The 25,755-nt window shown below is 42.5% G+C and overlaps 1 protein-coding gene across 1 annotated transcript in view; it reads left to right on the top strand.

Annotated features, from left to right (window-relative positions):
- Positions 1-25,755, top strand: part of LOC124723000 — a 107,243-nt gene that overhangs the window by 45,035 nt on the left and 36,453 nt on the right. Inside the window, exon 2 of the mRNA XM_047248174.1 lies at positions 8,114-8,224. Within this exon, the coding sequence (XP_047104130.1) occupies positions 8,114-8,224 (111 nt within the window). The remainder of the gene's footprint in view (positions 1-8,113; positions 8,225-25,755) is intronic.

Here is a 25,755-nt window from a genome sequence, read left to right as displayed (position 1 = left end):
CGAAATTTCAAATGGGTATGACCAAACGACGGACCTATCAAAGCCCATTTTCACTTATCTCTGTCTTCACTACTGAGTAGGACATTACAGCGACTTACCGTTTTCTGCGCGTCTTCTGCAACCGGCAGTCAAAGAAAATCTCTGTTCGTTAGAAGATTTATACCTAACTTCAGTCTGCAATGTCCTGATGCCGATCGTACGGTACTCGTGCTCCATTGTTGCCTTGACGGAAAGGTGAGCAAATGCAATTCTGCTCCGACGGTCTCCATTAGACGAGTACGGGGAACGGAGTAGCACACGTTAAGCTATACGAATGCAACAAATCAAGGTATGAAGTTTCACTTACCCCTTTCACTGAAAATACCCATTTTCGAGTTTCCTGAATGATTTGTGAAATAATGACGATCTTTAAAAAAAGGTAAGCAAAATGCATCAGAGGCAACACAAAGCGTTCACAGATGATCGCTACGAGAAATATCACTTATTCAGATTAACATTAAATCGTAACTATTGCACTCCCTGGCGAATAAAGTACTGCCTTCGCAGATCACTTCTACGATGGTCATTTTTAGTTTCGCGTTGTATTCAACCAGTATTTTTTCCTCTGATGTGGTGAAGAGCACAATGTCCATCCCTGTCCTGAATTACATCATGGATTTCTCTTAAATATCTCTCGGTAGACGAGCGCTCACTACTGATGGTGATTCACTGAAAGACCGTTAAGCTTGACGTCTCGCTTCGTGATGGTCGAAAGAAGTACGATATTTGCTGGCACCAAGTTTTAACCTCTCCTTGTAGAACGTGATGTATTTAATGAAAGTTTCTTCTAAGGGGTACGGCTGCCAAGAAAGCTGGTAGAAAAGTCTAAGCCCCTAGAAATTCTGAAGTATTTTGTAGTTATTTGTCGGTGGCTCTTCAAGTTAGTTAAAAACTGCGAAAGGTGTACAGTATTTTTACACTGGAAAATTTTGCCGATTGTGATGCACGAAGTAGCTCATCTAAGTAGGTTGATGCAACAGCTCACACAGGTTTCTTGCATGTCAAGGTTTCAGAGAACATCCTCCGCAATTGTATATCATGCGAGGCATCTGGCTGGTTCAGTCTGCTTACAAGACACCTTGGAAAATTATCTATTAAAAGATTGTCATAACAGTCCGCACACATCAGATAAGCTGCAAGCCGCAGGATCCGCACTGTGGGTGGCCTACCGCTCTTATGCACCGGGAAAATTTTCGTTTTCCTTGGTAGAAGTAAAATGACTTTGCATAACAAATGTGCAGAACGTCAATTAAAGGTTGGAAATGTTCGTACGGAATTTTCGACGTGTTCGAACTGATTTACATCTAAATAAAAGTCGGGTTGATTGCCTCCCGAGCCGAATCGTTAGCGTCTCTGCCGTCAGCGTGGAAGAACCCGGGTTCGATTTCCGATACTTCACACATTTTTTCAGACGTAGAGAGGTCTCAGTCTTGTGAGGCCAGATGAAGAGCTGTTTGAATGAAGAAGCAGCAGGTCCATCAAGATTCACTTACTGGCAATAATGGCTGGAGGGAGTGGTGACATACTGATCAGACGTTCCATGATCGTAGATCGCTCCTCATACTGCCTCGTAGGCTGCAGAAGGGGACAGTCGGAGCAGGACTAAGGCGCAGTCCTTGAGTGGCGTTTCGTAAAAATCGGAATATTGCTACCAGCGGTTTTTAAACAGACGTCGAGTCACGAACACAGAAAAGGAAATCACGAACTGTGATTTTTTCATTATTTTTCTTCGTTTGTTCAGTTTGATAAAAGTTGGTGGTGACTTTAATTTATCCTCGCTATGTTGGCGAAAATACATGTTTAATTCCGGAGGTAGACATAAAATATCATCCGAAATTGTGCTAAATGCATTCTATGAAAATTATTTGGAACAGTTATTTCATGAGCCCACGCGAATAGTAAACGGTTGTAAAAACACACTCGACTTCTTAGCAACAAATAATCGTGAGTTATTAACGAGCATCAAAACCGATTTCAGGGACAAGTCAACACAGGGTTGTCGTAGCGGGATTGAATATTGTAATTCCCAAATCCTCGAAAAATAAGCGAAAAATATACCTATTCAAAAAAGCAGATAAAAATTCACTTGACGCCTTCCCGAGAGACAATCTCCACTCATTCCAAATTAATAATATAGGTGTAGACTAGATGTGGCTTAAATTCAGAGAAATAGCGTCGGCAGCAGTTGAGAGATTTATACCAAATAAATTAACAAACGACGGAGCTGATCCTCCTTGGTACACAAAACGGGTTAGAACACTGTTGCAGTAACAACGAAGCAAACATGCCGAATTTAAACAGACGCAAAATCCCCAAGATTGGAGATCTTTTACAGAAGCTCGAAATTTAGCGCGGACTTCAATGTAACAGTTTCAACAACAAAACTTTGTCTCGAAACCTGGCAGAAAATCCAAAGAGATTGTGGTCGGATGTGAAGTATGTCAACGGCAAGAAACAATCAATGCCTTCTCTGCGCGATAGCAATGGAGATACTATCGAAGACAGTGCTGCCAACGCAGAGTTACTAAACACAGCCTTCCGAAATGCCTTCGCAAACGAAGACGAGGTAAATATTCCAGAATTCGAATCGAGAACAGCTGCCAACATCAGTAACGTAGAAGTAAATATCCTCGGAGTAGTGAAGCAACTTAAATCACTTCATAAAAGTAAGTCTTCTTGTCCAGACTGTAGAGCAATTAGGTTCCTTTCGGAGTATGCTGATGCATTAGCTCCATAATTAACATTCATATACAACCGTTCGCTCGACGAAAGATCCGTACCCAAAGACTGGAAAGTTGCACAGATCACACCGATATTCAAGATGGGTAGTAGGAGTAATACACTAAATTACAGGCCCATATCGTTAACGTCGATACGCAGCAGGATTTTATAACATATATTGTGTTCGAACATTATGAATTACCTCGAAGAAAACGGTCTATTGACACACAGCCAACATTGGTTTAGAAAACATCGCTCTTGTGAAACACAACTAGCTCTTTATTCACATTTAGTGCTGAGTGCTATTGACAAGGGATTTCAGATCGATTCCGCATTTATGGATTTCCGGAAGGCTTTTGACACTGTACCACACAAGCGGCTCGTAGTGAAATTGCGTGCTAATGGAATATCGTCTCAGTTATGTGACTGGATTTGTAATTTCCTGTCAGAGAGGTCACAGTTAGTAGTAACTGATGGAAAGTCATCGAGTAAAAACAGAAGTGATTTCTGGCGTTCCCCAAGGTAGTGTTATAGGCACTTTGTTGTTCCTCATCTATATCAACGATTTGGGAGACAATCTGAGCAGCCGTCTTCGGTTGTTTGCAGATGACGCTGTCGTTTATCAACTAATAAAGTCATCAGAAGATCAAAACAAACTGCAAAATGATTTAGAAGACATATCGGAATGGTGCGAAAAGTGGCAGTTGACCTTAAATAACAAAGTGTGAGGTCATCCACATGAGTGCTAAAAGGAACTTGTTAAACTTCGGTTACACGATAAATCAATCTAATCTAAAAGCCGTAAATTCAACTTAATACCTATGTATTACAATAACGAACAACTTAAATTGGAAGGAACACACAGAAAATGTTGTGGGGAAGGCTAACTAAAGACTGCGTTTTATTGGTAGGACACTTACAAAATGTAACAGACCTATTAAGGAGACTGCCTACACTACGCTTGTCCGTCCTCTTTTAGAATACTGCTGCGCAGTGTGGGATCCTTACCAGACAGGACTGACGGAGTACATCGAAAAAGTTCAAAGAAGACAGAACGTTTTGTATTATCGCGAAATGTGGGAGAGAGTGTCACAGAAATGATACAGGATTTGGGATGGAAATCATTAAAAGAAAGGAGTTTTTCGATGCGACGGAATCTTCTCACGAAATTCCAATCACTAACTTTCTCCTCCGAACGCGAAAATATTTTGTTGACACCGACTTACATAGGGAGGAACTATCATCAAGAAAAAATAACGGAAATCAGAGCTCGTACGGAAAGATATAGGTGTTCATTCTTTCCGCGCGCTATACGAAATTGGAATAATAGAGAATTGTGAAGGTGGTTCGGTGAACCCTCTGCCAGGCACTTAAATGTGATTTGCAAAGTATCCATGTAGATGCAGATGCAGATGATTTAACATCTTGGAAAAATAAGCAGTTGAAAATTGTTTTGAATCAGCTGCATATTTGCGAACGTATGTGAGTGTTAATACAAAGGAAGCACGCAATGAAAGAATAAGCCTTATAAAAATTATAAAAATAACTTTACTGTGAAATAAAAACAAAATTATATGGCAACAACAAATATAGAGGCAGCCTGTTCACACATGCAGATTTTTTGGAAACCAAAATCTGCCGCTAGGTAACATTCAATTCAGTCCCATACATTGTTTTATGGTTGGACGTTTCTTGGCACACTGTCCACCGCGTGATGGTAAGTTGCTGTTCAAGTCTTGGACGGCGGCCTTCCTGTAGTACTCCAGTGTGTGAGCAGCGTTCCTGCCAACAGTTTCATCTCGTACCAAGCAAGCTCAGTCGGTTCATGTGAGCAGATACAACAGCTCACTCCTATAGTACACTTTCTGTTCAAAAGTATCCGGACACCTGTTGGTTGACATTAATACATGGTGTGTCCACATTTCTCCTTCAAAATGGCTTGCACTCTGTTGGGGACACTTCCGGTGACGTGTATGAATGTCTGCGAAGAAATAGCCCATTCTTCCTCAAGAGCCGAAACCAGAGGAAGTTGTGATGCTAGACTCTAGGATCTTGAGCGTAGTCGACGTTGTAGCCAATAGGGGTTGTGACGACCTCTCCAACTTGGGCACGTCTATTGTGGCGTTGGGCAGTGTAGTGGTGCAATTCGATGGCTTATACCTCATATGTGCTACTTTCACACCACTGCAGGGGAAGGTCGTTGGCAGCTTTGACCAAATTTCAAACTTATGTGTCGCAGAGGGAGACAGCTACGGTGTTTCGAAAAGGTGACCCTTTAATTGCGTTTCCCAGTGTATTCTTTTTCCATCTGTGTACAATCCGCAACGATCTACATCCAACACCTGACACGACTGCAAGCAGACTAGACTCCTGGAAAAAAAAGAGCAGTGGTGAAACAGACACACCAACTATACCTACATCGAAACTGCGCAGTCCACCTTAACGACGCGTGGCGAAGGGTACCCGTACCACTACTAGTCATCTCCTTTCCCGTTCCACTCGCAAATAGAACGAGGGAAAAACGACTGCCATATGCCTCCGTATGAGCCCTAATTTCTCGTATCTTATTTTCGTGGCCCTTACGCGCAATGCACGTTGGAGTTAACAGGATGGTTCGGCAGTCAGCTTCAGATGCCAATTCTCTAAATTTTCTCAATAATGTTCCTAGAAAAGAACGTCGCCTTTCCTCCAGGTATTCCCATTTGAGTTCTCGAAGCATCTCCGTAACACTTGTGTGTTGTTGAAATCTACCAATAACAAATCTAGCAGCCCGCCTTTGAAATGTTTCGATGTATTCCTTTAATGCGACCTGGTACGCATCCCAAACACTCGAACAATACGCAAGAAAGGTCGCACCAGCGTTTTATATGCGGTCTCCTTTACAGAAGAATCACACTTTACTAGAATTCTCCCAATAAACCGAAGCCGACCATTCGCCTTTCCTACCACATTCCTCAGATGCTCGTTCCATTTCATATAGCTTATTGCATTTAAACGACGTGACTGTGTCAAGCAGGACACTGTTAATGCTGTATATGAATACTACGTGTTTGTTTTTCTACTCATCAGCATAAGCTTATATTTTTCTACATTTAGATCTAGCTGCCATTCGTCATACCAACCAGAGATCTTATCTAAATCATCTTGTATCCTCCTACAGTCACTCAACTTCGACACCTTACCCTACAGCACAGCATTATCAGGAAACAATCGCTGATCACTGCCCAACCCGTCCGCCAAATCATTGAAGTATATAGAGCATAACAGCGATCGTATCACACGTCGCTGGGGCACTCCCGACGACACCTTAGTCTCTGATGAACACTCGCCGTCGAAGACAACATACTGGGTTCTATTACTTAAGAAGTCTTCACGCCATTCACATATCTGTGAAACTATTCCATATGCTCGTGCCTTCGTTAACAGCCTGCAACGCTTTCCATAAATCTAGAAATATGGAATCTGCCTATTGCCCTTCATCCATAGTTCGCAGTATATCAAGTGTGAAAAGGCAAGCCGTGCTTCACACGAGCGATGCTTTCTAAAACCGAACAGATTCGTGGACTTGAGCTTCTCGGTCTCAAGAAAATTATATTCGAACTGAGAATACGTTCAAGGATTCTGCAGCAAACCAATATTACACACATTGGTCTGTAATTTTTCGGGTCCGTTCTGTTGCTCTTCTTATTCATAGAAGTCACCTGCACTTTTTTACAGTAGCTTGGGACTTTGCATTGGACAGACTCACGATAAACTTCTACTTCTACAATTACATCGTTACTCTGCAATTCACACTTAAGTGCCTGGCAGAGGGTTCATCGAACCATTTTGATACTACTTCCCTACCATTCCACTCTTGAATGGCGCGTGGCAAAAAGGAACACCTAAATCTTTCCGTTCGAGCTCTGATTTCTCTTATTTTATTATGATGATCATTTCTCCCTACGTAGGTGGGTGTCAACAAAATATTTTTGCATTCGGAAGAGAAAGTTGTTGACTGAAATTTCGTAAGTAGATCTCGCCGCAAAGAAAACCGCCTTTGTTTCAGTGACTGCCACCCCAACTCGCGTATCATATCAGTGACACTCTCACCCCTATTGGGCGATAACACGAAACGAGCTGCCCTTCTTTGCACTTTTTCGATGTCTTCCGTCAATCCTACCTGGTGAGGATCCCACACCACGCAGCAATATTCCAGCAGAGGACGGAGAAGTGTAATGTAGGCTGTCTTTTTAGTGGGTTTGTCGCATCTTTTAAGTGGTGGTGGTGGTTAGTGTTTAACGTCCCGTCGACAACGAGGTCATTAGAGACGGAGCGCAAGTTCGGGTTAGGGAAGGATTGGGAAGGAAATCGGCCGTGCCCTCTCAAAGGAACCATCCCGGCATTTGCCTGAAACGATTTAGGGAAATCACGGAAAACCTAAATCAGGATGGCCGGAGACGGGATTGAACCGTAGTCCTCCCGAATGCCATCTTTTAAGTGTTCTACCAACAAAGCACAGTCTTTGTTTCGCCTTCCCCACAATGTTATCTATGTGGCCTTTCCAATTAAAGTTGCTGATAGTTGTAATTCCTACGTATTTAGTCAAATTGACAGCTTGAACGCTATGCCACCAAAACCTGCGTAGTGATCGTCGACCATCCGAAGTTAACATGCGAGCTGTATCTCTTAGAGCCGAGAGGTTCTAGGCGCTTCAGTCTGGAACCGCGCGACTTCTACGGTCGCATGTTCGAATCCTGCCTCGGGCTTGGATGTGTGTGATGTCCCTAGGTTAGTTAGGTTTAAGTAGTTCTAAGTCTAGGGGACTGATGACCTCCGATGTTAAGTCACATATTGTTCAGAGCCATTTGAACCGTTTATCTCTTAGAGATTCAGGGATGCGGATTGCAACATGCGGATACTCACAGTGATAAAGACTTATTTTGAAATGAACGCGCTTTAGAACAATTGTAGGGCTTATTTCAATAGTGGTACAAGTCCATTTTTGTTGATTTTGAGATACAGAGTCCTAAAGTTAAATGAGCACTGAAAAATCTGCAGTTGAGATACCAGAAATATTCAAGCATATGTCTTCTTGATAGAGATGAACTTTTCTTTCCGTTTGTTTGGATCATTAATTTCAGAAGCATTATAGGCAGAAAAGTGGAGGTAATGGACTTGTACCACTATTGAAATAAGCCCTTTAGTTGTCGATCTGTGATCATGACGATACTGATCATCTTCATGTCGAAAGATTGGTATTGGCCTTAGACTGGTTGAAAATTCTTTATCTATACCAAATTTCAATTTTGTGAGACTATAGTTGTTATCTGGTACGGAGCTGGAGGTAATGTTGCTGGCATGTTGGTTTCAGGCCCTGTCGGCGCGGAGGGCAGGCGGCGGTGCCCGCTGTGCGACTCCTCCGTGTACAGCTACTGCAGCGAGAAGCTGCTGCACGACGCCTGCTGCTGCAGCGCGCCGCTCGGTAAGCACTCCCTCTCTTCTCTCGAGGGTGCCACGGCCCGCAGCGCTCACAAGCAACCTCTTGAGTGCGAGGGCGCAACTTCAATCTTTAGTAAGGATCATTTGCCCGCCCGGTTACCGAGCGGTCTAACGCACGGCTTTCCGGAGGGGGAAGGAGCGCCTGGTCCCCGGCACGAATCTGCCCGGTGGACTTGTGTAGAGGTCCGGTGAGCAGGCCAGTCTGTGGATGGTTTTAGGCAGTTTTCCATCTGCCTCGGCGAATGCGGGCTGGTTGCCCTTATTCCGCCTCAGCTACACTATGTCGGCGATTGCTGCGCAAACAAGTTCTCCACGTACGCGTACACCACCATCACTCTACCACGCAAACGTAGGGGTTACACTCGTCTGGTGTGAGACGTTCCCTGGGGGAGGGGGGGGGGGGGGGTTCCACCGGAGACAAACCGCACAATAACCCTAGGTTCGGTGTGGGGCGGCGGAGGGGTGAAATGGACTGCGGTGGTCGTCGTGAGGTTGTGGACCACTGCGGCTGCGGCGGGGACGGAGTCTCTCCGTCGTCTCTAGGTGATGTGATAACAATTATGACAGGAAAAGTGGTAGCTGCTAGTGACTCGTCGTGTGCATCAGGGCGACAAAAAATGAGTGTCCAAGAGGTACCGCGATCAACCTTCTATGGGAGGTACGTATTACACTTCACAAAGTGGACGTCGTCGGTATTCAAGAAACGTTCAAAATAAACCATTTAGTTGCATCGCGAACCCCTTCGCACCATGATGATCGAAGGCGAACTCCTTAGGAATTGCAAACCAGGCAGGCCGTTCAACCAAGTTTCCACTCTCAAAGAATGAACATAGAATCATATTGGTGTAGAGGGCTGATGAGAACTGATGGAATGTGATGGCATGTAACCGAATGTAAAACAGTCTGTCGTGGAGCTTATCGCGAAATAGGCGTAGCTACAGACAGTGCGATAACATATTTTATAGGCACGGAAAAAAACAAACATCCAGAGGCTGAATTTGTCCAGTGGTTCCAGGTGGTATGAACTGCAATGTCACTCACTTTTCACGAGAGACAGTTTGCTCTAAAGGAGCATGATTTTTATTCGCCGATCAAGAATCAAACAACAGCAAGTTATTTTGACCAGGTATTGGCCAAAAGCAGTGCTCATACCACAGTTGTAGTTGTCTTACACCCATGTTCCTCCTCTTGCTTACTGTGACGTACAGTCGCACCAAAAAGTATTGGCACAGTTACATTTTAGTGGTTGTAGGTTAAACAAAACATATATTTCAGAACAGAACCCAGACACGTGCCACCTTACATTACATAGGTTACCTGTCCGTGAAGTAACATACAGTGCTAGGAAAATAAACATCGCTCTTCTGCATCCAAAAAAGTATTGGCACATGCGTATGAATCGGACAGTGTGTTCGTTCGTTTTCTTCATTGATGATTACCTTCTAATAGCTAGTGTGGATCCCTTTAGCATCTATAACAGCACGTAAACACCTAGGAATGCTTTGCATTAAATTCCGGGTGATATCAGGGGTAATTTTCGACCATTCCTCCAGGAGCACTTTCTCCAAGTCGTTTTTACCGGACAGACGCCTTTTTCTGACTTGTGTGTTAAGATGAGCCCACAGGTTCTCAAAGGGCTTAAACTCAGGGCTCTGAGGTGGTGTTAGAACCCTACTGGGGGCATTGTACAGTAACCACTACCGGTTTTTCATGGCGGTATGTTTTGGGTCGTTGTCTTGCTGGAAATGAAACACCCCAGTAAGGCCCAATGTCTGTGCACTAGTGTGTAAATTACCTCGCAACACGTCGATGTATCTTATATGATCCATTGAACCGTGGAATTACAGCTAGATTTCCAATACCAGACGCCGCCATACAGCCCCAGACCATGATACTGCCCCCACGGAGCCAAACTTTTTTTCTTGCATCAAATCCGAACACATTGAACTTCGATTCGTCGCTAAATATCACAGTGTTCCAAAACTCCATCGGCTTGCTGATGTAGTCCTTGGCAAACTGCAGGCTTTTCTGCCGGTTAATTTCCGATATGTATGGCTTTTTCCTGGGAGAACGTCCATGCATGTCAGCCTCATTCAACACATTTCGTATAGTTTGAGCACTAACCGTCTTGTCGGACGTTGTCTGAACAACCTCAGCAATAGTTGTTGCACTTGTAGCAGGTTTCTTCCGAGCAAGTGCGATGATACGGCGACGCTCGCGGGTTGTAAGCACTTTTGGACGTCCAGGACGACAATATTCACTGTTGTTCCACTCTCTTTATATTTATGAATGATGGCTCGTACCGTGGAGTAGGTAACAGACACTTCTTCTCCGATTTGTCGATAGCTTCTCCCTTGTGAATGGAGCAATACCACTCTCTCACGCAACGCCACTGAGTGTTCGTTTTTCTTCGGCCCCATGCTGACCACTATCGCGCAATACAGCAACATACTAGCGACTGGGCCGTCAACAACACGCAGTGTCTACTGCGTCAGCAGATGGCGTTCCGGTACCTGAAAACCCAGCAATATACCGAGAAGCCACGCTCTGTGCCAGAACTTTTTGTGTGCAGAGGAGATACATGTTTGCCCTTAACACTGCATTTCTTTGTTAATTGTAGGCACTGTGGGCAGAATTGTAATGTCTGGTATGTGAGGTAGCACGTACATGTGCTGTGTACCGGAAGGTGCGACGTTTGTAACCAGAAACGATAAATACGCACGTTGGCAATACTTTTTGGTGCGATTGTAAATATTCTCTTCTTCCCTTGCGAGATCACGCACACGAGAAAGAATCGTAGGGGGGCAGAGCACCTCCAGCTTCTCGCAGCACAATAAACAACTTTCCAGCCAATTTACCATCCAGATTAACAGTCGGCATAATTGTATACGAATTCGTTAAGGCATTGATGTTAGTTGATTTTGATGCAACTCACTTGGTACCTCTAATTTCCAGAGTTTCTTTCACATGCATTTTCTCTTCAAATCCCGATTAGTCGGAGTTGAAAACAAATTCCTTACGGGACGTTAGGAGAAACTTGTTTACCTCATCCACAAATTTTGTTCTGTTTCCGCAGTTTGCTGTGCATCGTCAGTTTGACGCTTTGTTTGAACTTTCGTTATCTTACGTCGTGCAATTCTGTAGCGCTGTTTGAAGTTATGGAACCATCCACTGATTCCCTTGAAATCACTGTAATCTATGTCGCGCGCCATTTTATGTGCCTAACATAGCAGGTCACCACCATGCACAACCTGTAAATTGTATCGAGTATCCTTGAAACGCCCAAACAACAGTTTTTGTAACAAGTGCGCCTTGTCCTCCCTTGAATATCGGTAGTTTTTCTTGTGCACTACAAGGTCACATTGACACGGACTTATTCAAAATCTGTTCATGATTTTTTGTGTACTATGCTACGGACGATATTCCGTGTACGTAATTATGTTCAGTACCCGCTCCATGGACAACGATTTACCGTTACTACGTTTCAATAGAGACAGAATAGTCGAGGGTATACGACACCACACATTCCACTGACTCATTTTGCAGAAACGCTAATATTTCATCTGCCACTTCTTTCTCCCTTTCCGAAATTCCTTGGGTTCCTTTCTGACGAAATGCCAACTTCGGCAACTGTTGTTGTAGATATAACGCAATGTTTGCCTCGTTTCTCGCTGCCATTCCTCTGCTTTGTATCAACACCAATAGCAGTGTAGCACTCTTGTGAATTACTCGTCGACTAAGCAGTTCAATATCGCTCCACAGCCTCAAGCTGTGCTCACCACTGGATACCTCCAGTCTCGTCCCCTGTTGCCATTAGCAGCCAACATTGTGGTTGTATCGTAGAGTACACGTGAGGCGTCGAATGCTGCAAACATCATTGGCCTTTTGCGACCTCGCACTCGAGGGGTTCTTTGTCATTTTCCGTTAGGGAAAAGTCGTCAGTGACCTGTGCTACCCTAAAACAGTTCGGCCGGCTGCCACAATGATTCCTTCCACATACCTATACAACTGAAAAAATGTACAACTTTAAATAAGTTCAAGTAACTTTAACATAGACGAGATATTAGGGTGGCAGGGATACTCATGAAGGTTCCCGTCGACCACGTCTTACCACCACAAGGGAGCAGCGCCGTGTAGTGCGCCGAACACATTGTAAAAATGGCTCAAATGGCTCTAAGCACTATGGGACTTAACATCTGAGGTCGTCAGTCCCCTAGACTAACTACGTAAACGTAACTAACCTAAGGACAGCACACACATCCATGCCCGTGGCAGGATTCGAACCTGCGACGTAGCAGCCGCGTGGGTCCGGACTGAAGTGCCTAGAACCGCTCGAGAACACATTGTAATCCCTTCACATCTGCACCTGCCCTCCGTGAACAAGTAATGGAATCCCTTCTGCGTCGTCTTGCACCACTGGTCGAAGACTAGCAGCCGTCGGACAAGGATATTACTACTGAGCTGTAATCACTGAAATGGAAATGAAGCGCCCAGAAACGGAGAAGGAAACGTAATAAAACTTCACAGGTTGAGAGGTCTCGCGTGATTTATGATAATATAATATATTTTTCTCGTTCTTTTTATATAAATGTCGTTATTACGTGGTGGGCTTTTCTCAAAATTAATTGTTAATCTGGTTATTAGTTTAATTTTGATTTTTTCTTTGATTTGAATTAAATTGCTTTTTGTAAGGCGGTTTGTTCAATGAAACTTATTCCTTAGCAAAATCATTAATCACGTTAATAATTGTAAGCACGCTACATATAAGTTGAAAACTGAAATAAACTTTTTTAGGTTCTTGCCTCGGCTAAACGTTTTTGATCAAATATGAGATCTCTGATTATTATTTGCGTTTGCCCATACACGCGCGAGAGAATAATTTCTTACCGTTTTCTTTCGTGATGCATCGTAGCCTGAGTCGTGGCTCTGAATCTCGGCTGTTAAACTGAAAATAAAAACGTTAAAGGTATGTCTTCCGTTGCAGCGGCTGGCGGCTGTGGAAAAAATATGTATTATAATTGAAGCGTGCGAATAATCCGCTTCCGCTAATTTCATAAATTAAAATTGCCACGTAATGGCGGCTGTGGCTGCAACGGCGGCTGTAATTGTTGCGCTGAAAATAACTTGAATTACTGATATTCAAAGGAAGCGGACATGAGATAGGGCTTACCTCTTACAAGTAAAAGTTAATAATAGCATGAAACTAATATTTTGTTTGATTACAAGTATAATAATGCTTACATTCAACAGCACTCGCCAAGATGTCCGACTACTCGAATCGAAGACGAGAGAGAGTGACAACGGATAAAATATGAAAAAAGATGGTTTCTTTTCCATCTACATGGTCCATTATTGTCAGAGTGCATCTTTTTTATTCTTTGCGCTAGAAAATGATCCACAGTTTTGTATCCCGCCTGGAAGGCGGCGCGTGGGTTGGATCAGGAAAAGGTAAAACACGTCGGTACTGCTGTATGAATTAAATCACCTTTACTCAAGCAATAAGAATACATAACGTGGAATCAAGTGCGAAGCTGAAGCGACGTGTGCTAGCTGGCTGCACCTGATGAAATGGCTGAAGCAGTCGCCATGCTCGTAGACCTCGACAGCACCGGCTAGAGGGCGCTGTCGTCGGTGTCTCTCGTAGTGGAGCCAACCTTTGAAACTATGTGGCATCGTTACTATTGATACCACACACAGAATTTTATATGATAATAATAATGTTGTTGTTGTTGTTGTTGTGGTCTTCAGTCCTGAGACTGGTTTGATGCAGCTCTCCATGCTACTCTATCCTGTGCAAGCTTCTTCATTCAGTACCTACTGCAACCTGCATCCTTCTGAATCTGTTTAGTATATTCATCTCTTGGTCTCCCTCTACGATTTTTACCCTCCACGCTGCCCTCCAATACTAAATTGGTGATCCCTTGATGCCTCAGAATATGCCCCACCAACCGATCCCTTGTCCTAGTCAAGTTGTGCCACAAATTTCTCTTCTCTCCAATTCTATTCAATACCTCCTCATTAGTTATGTGATGTACCCATCTAATCTTCAGCATTCTTCTGTAGCACCACATTTCGAAAGCTTCTATTCGCTTTTTGTCCAAACTATTTATCGTCCACGTTTCACTTCCATACAAATACTTTCAGAAACGACTTCCTGACGCTTAAATCTATACTCGATGTTAATAAATTTCTCTTCTTCAGAAACGCTTTCCTTCCCATTGCCAGTCTACATTTTATATCCTCTCTACTTCGACCATCATCAGTTATTTTGTTCCCCAAATAGCAAAACTCCTTTACTACTTTAAGTGTCTCATTTCCTAATCTACTTCCCCCAGCATCACCCGATTTAATTCGACTACATTCCATTATCCTCGTTTTGCTTTTGTTGATGTTCATCTTATATCCTCCCTTCAAGACCCTGTCCATTCCATTCAGCTGCTCTTCCAGGTCCTTTGCTGTCTCTGACAGAATTACACAGTCACCGGCGAACCTCAAAGTTTTTATTTCTTCTCCATGGATTTTAATTCCTACTCCGAATTTTTCTTTTGTTTCCTTTACTGCTTGCTCAATATACAGATTGAATAACATCGGGAATAGGTTACAACCCTGTCTCACTCTCTTCCCAACCACTGCTTCCCTTTCATGCCCCTCCACTCTTATAACTGCCATCTGGTTTCTGTAGAAATTGTAAATAGCCTTTCGCTCCCTGTATTTTACCCCTGCCACCTTTAGAATTTGAAAGAGAGTATTCTAGTCAACATTGTCAAAAGCTTTCTCTAAGTCTACAAATGCTAGAAACGTAGGTTTGCCTTTCCTTAATCTATTTTCTAAGATAAGTCGTAGGGTCAGTATTGCCTCACGTGTTCCCACATTTCTACGGAATCCAAACTGATCTTCCCCGAGGTCGGCTTCTACCAGTTTTTCCATTCCTCTGTAAAGAATTCGTGTTCGTATTTTGCAGCCGTGGCTTATTAAACTGATAGTTCGGTAATTTTCACATCTGTCAACACCTGCTTTCTTTGGGATTGGAGTTATTATATTCTTCTTGAAGTCTGAGGGTATTTCGCCTGTCTCACACATCTTGGTCACTAGATGGTAGATTTTTGTTAGGCCTAGCTCTCCCAAGGCTGTCAGTAGCTCTAATGGAATGTTGTCTACTCCCGGGGCCTTGTTTCGACTTAGGTCTTCCAGTGCTCTGTCAAACTCTTCACGCTGTATCATATCTCCTATCTCATCTTCATCTACGTTCTCTTCCATTTTTATAATATTGTCCTCAAGAACATCGCCCTTGTATAGACTCTCTACATACTCCTTCCACCTTTCTCCTTTCCCTTCTTTGCTTAGGAGAATAATAATAAACCCCGTGGAGGACCGGGAAATGAATAGGCCTCTGGTATGTGCTGCCAGTCGTAAAAGGCGACGAAAAGAACAAACCACTAATAGGGCTAACCCCCATTTTAATGTGATTAGTTGGTTCAGGACAGAACTAATGAAGCCTCGGACAAGTGCTGTCATGGTCGGGGACGACGCTTGAACCCTATGCCCGTCTACAATGGTAACGACACTGCTAACCACACGGAAAATGACTTAAATCTAAATAGAGGTGTTTTGCAGGATATGCTTTCTGCAGCCACTCTAGAAGGAAAAAAAAGACAGAGGATGAGATGGTCAGATGAAGTTAACCTACAGCTCATGTTCTGTTATTACCAAGCAACAAACATAGGAACCAACATAACTGGATACAGATCACAAGTATACGCAATATTTATTACCAGATACCCAGAATTAAAATTTTTAACAGAACAACGACTAGCTGATCAGATCCGTGTAATAATAAAAAATAACAGGATACCCCAGTCAGAATTAGAAAACATCAAACAACAAGTACAACGAATACTGGAAAAAAATAATGTGCAACCAGAAGGAGAAGAGAATACAGTAATGGACTCAAACATCCCAGAGCAAACAAACAAAGAACAACACGCATCAATTAAACAATCAGAGGAAAACGAAATCTTAAGACAGCCACCAGAACAAGCACAAATAGAACACGAAGTGACACACATGTTAGATATAGAAGAAAAATTTCAGCTGACATATATAGAATACATAGACACAAATACAGACATTAGACCATTCTTGCATAGACCAACAAATAACCCACAAGTCGAAACAATCATACACAACAAAATAAAAGAAAATACAACTATGGAAGAGTTACAACTACTGGTTTATATAGGAGCACTCACAACACTAAATATACACACTAGGCAGAGATCAGAACCAACCAACACACAGAAGAAACCCACAAAACCAGCATGGCAACTCAGGCTACAGATCAGAATAGAAAAACTGAGAAAAGACATCGGACAGCTATCACAATTTATAAGAAATGAAATATCAGACAAAAAACGAAAAAGGTTAGGTAAAATCTCACAAAAAGAGGCGATAGAGCAATTAGATGACAAGAAGCAAAAATTACAAGCATTGACCAAACGACTTAGAAGATACAAAAAAAGTGAAAATAGAAGGAAACAAAACCAAACATTCAACACAAACCAAAATAAATTTTACCAGACAATAGATAACACACACATTAAAATAGACAATCCACCAAACATAACAGACATGGACACTTCTGGAGCAACATATGGTCAAACCCGATATAACATAACAGACATGCGCGATGGATACAAGCAGAAACAGACACATACAAGATGATACCACAAATGCCTGAAGTGATAATTTTGCAACATGAAGTCACCCGAGCAATTAATTCTACGCACAATTGGAAAGCCCCTGGAAAAGATAAAATAGCAAATTTCTGGCTAAAGAAGTTCACCTCAACACATTCACATCTAACTAAATTATTTAACAGTTACATTGTAGACCCATACACAGTCCCTCATACACTTACACCAGGAATAACTTATCTGAAACCTAAAGACCAAGCAGACACAGCAAACCCAGCAAAATATCGCCCCATAACATGCCTACCAACAATATACAAAATATTAACTTCAGTCATTACACAGAAATTAATGGCACATACAACACAGAACAAAATTATAAATGAAGAACAGAAAGGCTGCTGCAAAGGAGCACGAGGATGTAAAGAGCAACTGATAGTAGATGCAGAGGTGACATATCAAGCTAAAACTAAAAAAAGGTCGCTACACTGCGCATACATTAATTGCCATAAAGCTTTTGATAGTGTACCCCACTCATGGTGACTACAAATATTGGAAACGTACAAAGTAGATCCTAAATTGGTACAGAAACATGGTAATGAAAAATTGGAAAACCACAATTAATATCCAAACAAATTCAAATAATATCACATCACAGCCAATACCGATTAAGCGTGGAATATACCAAGGAGACTCATTAAGTCCTTTCTGGTTCTGCCTTGCTCTGAACCCACTATCCAACATGCTAAATAATACAAATTATGGATACAATATTACTGGAACATACCAACACAAAATCACACATTTACTATACATGGATGATCTAAAACTACTGGCAGCAACAAATCAACAACTCAACGAATTACTAAAGATAACAGAAGTATTCAGCAATGGTATAAATATGGCTTTTGGAACAGACAAATGTAAGAAAAATAGCATAGTCAAGGGAAAACACACTAAACAAGAAGATTACATATTGGATAACCACAGCGACTGCATAGAAGCGATGGAATAAACAGATGCCTATAAATATCTAGGATACAGACAAAAAATAGGAATAGATAATACAAATATTAAAGAAGAACTAAAAGAAAAATATAGACAGAGACTAACAAAAATACTGAAAACAGAATTGACAGCAAGAAACAAGACAAAAGCTATAAATACTTACGATATACCAATATTGACCTACTCATTTGGAGTAGTGAAATGGAGTAACACAGACCTAGAAGCACTCAGTACACTTACACGATCACAGTGCCACAAATATAGACTACATCACATACATTTAGCAACAGAAAGATTCACATTAAGCAGAAAGGAAGGAGGAAGGAGATTTATCGACATAAAAAACCTACATTATGGACAGGTAGACAATTTAAGAAAATTCTTTGTAGAACGAGCAGAAACTAGCAAAATACACAAAGCAATCACTTATATAAATACATCGGCTACACCATTGCAATTTCATAACCACTTCTACAATCCTCTAGATCACATAACATCAACAGATACGAAGAAAGTAAATTGGAAAAAGAAAACAATACATGGCAAGCACTCGTATCATCTAACACAGCTACACATCGACCAAGACGCATCCAGCACATGGCTAAGAAAAGGCAATATATAGAGTGAGACGGAAGGATTCATGATTGCAATACAGGATCAAACAATAAACACCAGATATTACAGCAAGCATATTATTAAAGATCCCAATACCACGACAGATAAACGCAGAATTTGCAAACAACAAATAGAAACAGTAGATCACATTACAAGCGGATGTACAATACTAGGAAATACATAATACACCAGAAGACATGACAATGTAGCAAAAATAATACATCAACAACTTGCCATACAATATAAACTAATAAAACAACACGTTCCCACATACAAGTATGCACCACAAAATGTACTGGAGAATGATGAATACAAATTATACTGGAACAGAACCATTATAACAGATAAAACAACAACAATAACAAACCTGACATCATACTCACCAATAAAAAGAAGAAATTAACACAACTAATCGAAATATCTATACCCAATACAACAAATATACAGAAGAAAACAGGAGAAAAAATTGAAAAATACATCCAGCTGGCTGAGGAAGTCAAGGACATGTGGCATCAGGATAAAGTTGACATTATACCAATTATACTATCAACTACAGGAGTCATACCACACAATATCCACCAGTACATCAACGCAATACAGGTACATCCAAACGTATATGTACAACTACAGAAATCTGTAATTATTGATACATGTTCAATTACCTGAAAGTTCCTAAATGCAATGTAACATATACCGTACTGTTAAAGGGAAGTCACGCTTGATCAAGGTCCGCGTCACTTTCCATTTTTAACCAGACATAACGTCTGAGAAAAGAAAGAAATAATAATAATAATAATAATAATAATACACATGAGAGAAAATTACACATCGCCTGAGCGGTTAATGTTCACGTATAATCCAATATTAAATGTTTTTCAAATACCACTTTCAAGTTTTTGTAATATTTCTACTGGGGACGGTACAGAGGGTATGTGATGTCATTTTAGTGATTACAACGTTGAGTCAAATTCAAATTTACAAAGAAGTTGGCAGTATGAGGCCACTTATTGGTATGACATTGGACCCACTCTCTCCTGGATGCTTGCACTGACTCGGTTGGGAAGGGTGTCGTAAAGCTGTTGTATCATCTCCTGAAGCAAGCAACTGTTCCTTTGTATCCTGGATACTGGCACTGGGATGGAATTCATATCCGAGAAATCCCACACAAGTTCTATCGGGGACAGACCTGGGGATCTTGTTGTCCACAGAAGTATACCCTCATTGCTTGCAGTCTCACACCGCTTCCTACACGAGGTTGGACGAAGATTGCATCTGCATTGAATGATCTTTAATTGCCGCCAAGTCGCGTAAATTTATGTGTGTGGCGTCTGTTCTTCCGGACATGTCTGAAAAAAAAAACCACACAAATGGATATCGCACAATTCGACCAACTGGCCAAATGAAGACTCCCAATGAGGCCCACTTCAGACTCTGTCAGGTGTTCATCAACCTGTCTGACAGGAGTGTGTGGCATCTCCGTGTCATTCACAGTAAACACTCAACGTCTGATGCTCAGGCCCCTTACATGACCTACAATGATGGTTAAACTAAACATGAATAACATTAACGCACTCTGGTGACCGTTTTTCCTGTCAAAGTGAATTGCAGCACTAATCATTTACATACCCACCGATGATGTTCACGTCTACAGAGTTACAGTGGCATCTGCCCATGTTTTCTGGGTGCTTCTGTTTTTGTAACAATAACTACGTGCCATTTTGATGCTTGTACATCATGCAGACATCTAAACCGTCAAAAAATAGTTTGACGCCAACCTCACGACTTGCATAGTTCGTGGTTTTTTTATACCAGAAACGTCTTTCTCGATACTCTTTTGACCACAGGAAACCGCTACGTACAGTCACCTGTGTAACAGAGGCTAAAGTAAACCCACACTCATTGTTCTTCAGTACAGTGCACTGAGTATAGAAATGAGGCTTGTGTATACTGTTCAGACTGTCAACATGCCTCCAATGGTTATTTCAAAAACGTGCATTGTCTTTTTATAGCAATAACGGTAGTTAACAATCAAAGTTTCTAGCCAGCGACGTGTTTTGAACATTCACCTGCTATCCTGAGACACAAAATATTGATGAACTGTCTCGTAGTGGACACATGCGGTGCAACAGAGCTACGAGCTACCGTTTTGGAGGCAACTGAGAGGGTTGTGTCAACCTAGACAATATGCTACCGTCATTGCGAATATCAGGAAGCCACTAGCAGTGTGGTGCGGCAAGAAAGTGAGCTAGAGAACACGTGGAATGGACCTGAAACCGTGATATTGGGCTCTCTTCATCGTTGAGTGCAGGAATTTTCTGACCCCTAATGATCGGAGAAGGATGTGGAGGCAGCCAGTTTTCCGTGCATATCTCAGACAGGCAGTCCCCCGTGTTTAGCAGGGAACTGGGGGTCATGTTTTGAGCCAGTACCATGTACGGGTATCTAACGCCTCTCCTCAGTTTACAGGGTAATTTAAGCGCCATGCAGTAAAGTGACAGGATGCTCTAACGTATTTTGCAGATCCACAGTTAAGCATTTTGGCGAAAGGCTCATCTTTCAAGACGATGGTCCACGAGCACACAGCACACATTTCGTGTACACGTTCCTCCAAGTGGCAGGAATCAACCTAGTTGTTGTGATTGTAGTAACTGAATACTATTATTCATTTAGCCCAAACGTACACTGTAGCAGAAAAGTGTTTCTCTGTTGTAGTTCCTTAGTGGTGGCTGATTCAAATGGCTTTAAGCAGTATGGAACTTAACATCTGAGGTCATCAGTCCCATAGACTTAGAACTACTTAAACCTAACTAACCTAAGGACATCACATCTACATCTACATCCATACTCCGCAAGCCACCTGACGGTGTGTGGCGGAGGGTACTTTGAGTACTTCTATCGGTTCTCCCTTCTACTCCAGTCTCGTATTGTTCGTGGATTCGAACCTGCGACCGTAGCAGCAGCGCGGTTCCGGACTGAAGCGCCTAGAACCGCTCGGCCATACGGCCGGTGTGGCTGATTGTACGCCTCTTAATTAAATACTTGTTTCACAGTGTGGCTCTAACAGAAATGTGGCAACTCGATAAGAAATAAACACTAACATTTATTACGAGTATGTTAGAAAATAGTATTTAACTTTGTAACAGAGTGATGTACGACACTTGGTGACCTAAACCTTATACAGTGATATCTAAATAACTTTTCTCTCTCTTGGCAGTCTATGATATAGTAATATTGCAGACACTCTGTTAATATCCTAATTCTCTGTAATTAGCGACTGCTAAATCAGAAATGTAGACTTTAGGATACTGTAATCGAGCTGGCTGCAGGCACTGAACTGAGCTAACTGCTGGTTCGGAACTGAGTGTCTATGGCGCACGGTGCTTCGTGCCTATCGGCAAAAGGATTTGCATGTCCGCCAGTATGAGTAGGAAGCAATGTAGTCTGTGACTGACAGAGCTCCCTAGGGTGGCTGACCACACTATCGGCAGACGTATACGATACACTGAGGGAAGGGACATGGAAGCAGGACTAGGTCCGGGTTTGTGAGCGCCATCTGGAGGCTGCTGGACGGCATTGAGTGGTGCCAGGCGTGTTGTGCGTGTGTGTGTTGGCGACCTCTGGCGGTATTCGCTGCCTACCTCTTGCTTGGTATACAACACGAATGGAATGGCGTGCGGTATCTCCTAACATAAACACTGATTAAGTATGCTTGGTATGGGTGGAAACTTGCTGTGCGTCATCGCAGAAACAGTCCTTGCGTACTGGATGATCTCAGCAGCGTCACTGACGAACAGCCGGGAAGGACTGAGCAGCGTACCGAGGAAGAATCAAGCATGCTACAGTGTGGGGGTGGGGCAACATGGTTCTGAATGTTGTTGTTGTTGTTATTGTTATGGTCTTCAGTCCAGAGACTGGTTTGATGCAGCTGTCAATGCTACTCTATCCTGTGCAAGCTTCTTCATCTCCCAGTACCTACTGCAGCCTACATCCTTCTGAATCTGCTTAGTGTATTCATCTCTTGGTCTATCTCCACGATTTTTACCCTCCACGCTGCCCTCCAATACTAAATTGGTGATCCCTTGATGCCTCAGAATAGGTCCTATCAACCGATCCCTTCTTCTAGTCAAGTTGTGCCACAAATTTCTCTTCTCCCCAATTCTATTCAATACCTCCTCATGAGTTACATGATCTACCTATCTAATCTTCAGCATTCTTCTGTAGCACCACATTTCGAAAGCTTCTATTCTCTTCTTGTCTACACTATTTATCGTCCACGTTTCACTTCCATACATGGCTACACTCAATGCAAACGACTTCCTGACATTTAAATCTATACTCGATGTTAACAAATTTCTCTTCTTCAGAAACGCTTTCCTTCCCATTGCCAGTCTACATTTTATATCCTCTCTACTTCGACCATCATCAGGTATTTTGATCCCCAAATAGCAAAACTCTTTTACTACTGTAAGTGTCTCATTTCCTAATCTAATTCCCTCAGCATCACCCGATTTAATTCGACTACATTCCATTATCCTCGTTCTGCTTTTGTCGATGTTCATCTTATATCCTCCTTTCAATCCTGAATATTACCCAGCAGTAAATTTCGACTTCACATATCTGCAAAAATACGCACTTTCAGACTGCCTTGATTTTGGTTCTTACTTACTTTCTCAAAAAGAATGTTCTTCTTTCTTTTATAAGGCGTTTTGTTCCACTCTCTTCTCCCCTAGAATATAGGCCAATACATGACTGCAGATATGCAACTGGCGCAAAACTCTTTCTGAACAGTTTATTCAAACAGTTACGGACACTAACAACAGGTTGACAGTAACTTGATTATCTGAGGAATTGCAGCACTAAGTCCTGTTTCTCAAACAACAGTTATCATCACATTAAATGTTTAGCTCCACTGATACCTACCGCTAAGGATCAGAATTACCCACAATGTTCAGAAGGCTACTCTGTCTCACACATTTAGTAGACAATGCGTGCTTATGGAATATCGTCTCAGTTATATGACTGGATTTGTGATTTCCTTTCAGAGAGGTCACAGTTCGTAGTAATTGACGGAAACTCATCGAGTAAAACAGAAGTGATTTCTGGCGTTCCCCAAGGTAGTGTTACAGGCCGTTTGCTGTTCCTTATCTATATAAACGATTTTGGAGGCATCTCAGCAGCCGTCTTCGGTTGTTTGCAGATGACGCTGTCGTTTATCGACTAATAAAGTCATCAGAAGACCAAAACAAACTGCAAAACGATTTAGAAAAGATATCTGAATGGTGCGAAAAGTGGCAGTTGACCCTAAATAACGAAAAGTATGAATCATCCACATGAGTGCTAAATGGAACTCGTTAAACTTCGGTTACACGATAAATCAGTCTAATATAAAAACCATAAATTCAACTAAATACCTAGATATTACAATAACACCGGCCGCGGTGGTCTAGCGGTTCTGGCGCTGCAGTCCGGAACCGCGGGACTGCTACGGTCGCAGGTTCGAATCCTGCCTCGGGCATGGATGTGTGTGATGTCCATAGGTTAGTTAGGTTTAAGTAGTTCTGAGTTCTAGGGGACTTATGACCTAAGATGTTGAGTCCCATAGTGCTCAGAGCCATTTGAACCATATTACAATAACGAACAACTCAAATTAGAAGGAACACATAGAAAATGTTGTGGGGAAGGCTAACCAAAGACTGCGTTTTATTGGCAGCACACTTAGAAAATGTACCAGACCTACTAAGGAGACTGCCTATACTACGCTTGTCCGTTCTCTTTTAGAATACTGCTGCGCGGTGTGGGATCCTTACCAGATAGGACTGACGGAGTACATCGAAAAAGTTCAAAGAAAGGCAGCACGTTTTGTATTATCGTGAAATATGGGAGAGAGTGTCACAGAAATGATATAGGATTTGGGCTGGACATCATTAAAAGAAAGGCGTTTTTCGTTGCAACGGAATCTTCTCACGAAATTCCAATCACCAACTTTCTCCTCCGAATGCGAAAATATTTTGTTGACACTGACATACATAGGGAGGAACGATCACCAAGATAAAATAAGGAAAATCACAGCTCGTACGGAAAGATACAGGTGTTCATTCTTTCCGCGCGCTATACGAAATTGGAATAATAGAGAATTGTAAAGGTGGTTAAAAAAATGGTTCAAATGGCTCTGAGCACTATGGGACTTAACTTCTGAGGTCATCAGTCCCCTAGAACTTAGAACGACTTAAACCTAACTAACCTAAGGACATCACACACATCCATGCCTAAGGCAGGATTCGAACCTGCGACTGTAGCGGTCGCGTGGTTCCAGGCTGTAGCGCCTAGAACCACTCGGCCACTTCGGCCGGCTGAAGGTGGTTCGATGAACTCTCTGCCAGGCACTTAAATGAGATTTGCAGACTATCCATGTAGATGTAGGTGTAGAAAAAAGGAAAACATTCATTAACCTAATGGTTGAGTTGTACACTACAGCCGGTCGCGGTGGCCGTGCGGTTCTGGCGCTGCAGTCCGGAACCGCGGGACTGCTACGGTCGCAGGTTCGAATTCTGCCTCGGGCATGGGTGTGTGTGATGTCTTTAGGTTAGTTAGGTTTAAGTAGTTCTAAGTTCTAGGGGACTTATGACCTAAGATGTTGAGTCCCATAGTGCTCAGAGCCATTTTGTACACTACAGCGATTTACTAGCCGTATTTCAATTGAAAGTGATATGTCTTAGGCTTCCAGAGGCATGAGAATCGATTCTCTCAGCTAGTTAGGCAGGTAGAGGAACGTTAGTTAAACGCAGGTTGCGAAATGCACGGTACTTTTTAGCATACATACAGCTTGCCATAAACAAATAATGCTCATTAACTATTTAAAATCTTTAGCCTAAGTGGGGATGCAACCTACAACATTTACGACTCAGTGGACGTCCACTTGTGGTACTGGCGTGCAAAGTCCAGTCCTCGTCGCCGATGAACAGCAGTAAGCGCGGTTGTATGAACAAGGCCCATGTTGTGCAGGCCCATTCGCAGCAACGCTCGCTGAATGGTTCAAATGGCTCTAAGCACTATGGGACTTAGCATCTGAGGTCATCAGTCCCCTAGACTTAGAACTACTTAAACCAAACTAACCTAAGGACATCACACACATCCATGCCCGAGGCAGCAGCGACCGTAGCAGCAGCGCGGTTCGGGACTGAAGCTGCTAGTACCGCTCGGC

Source organism: Schistocerca piceifrons, chromosome X (genome assembly GCF_021461385.2).
Source record: "Schistocerca piceifrons isolate TAMUIC-IGC-003096 chromosome X, iqSchPice1.1, whole genome shotgun sequence".
In the NCBI taxonomy this organism is placed as follows: Eukaryota; Metazoa; Arthropoda; class Insecta; order Orthoptera; family Acrididae; genus Schistocerca; species Schistocerca piceifrons.
This window is presented reverse-complemented; position numbering and strand designations above follow the sequence as displayed.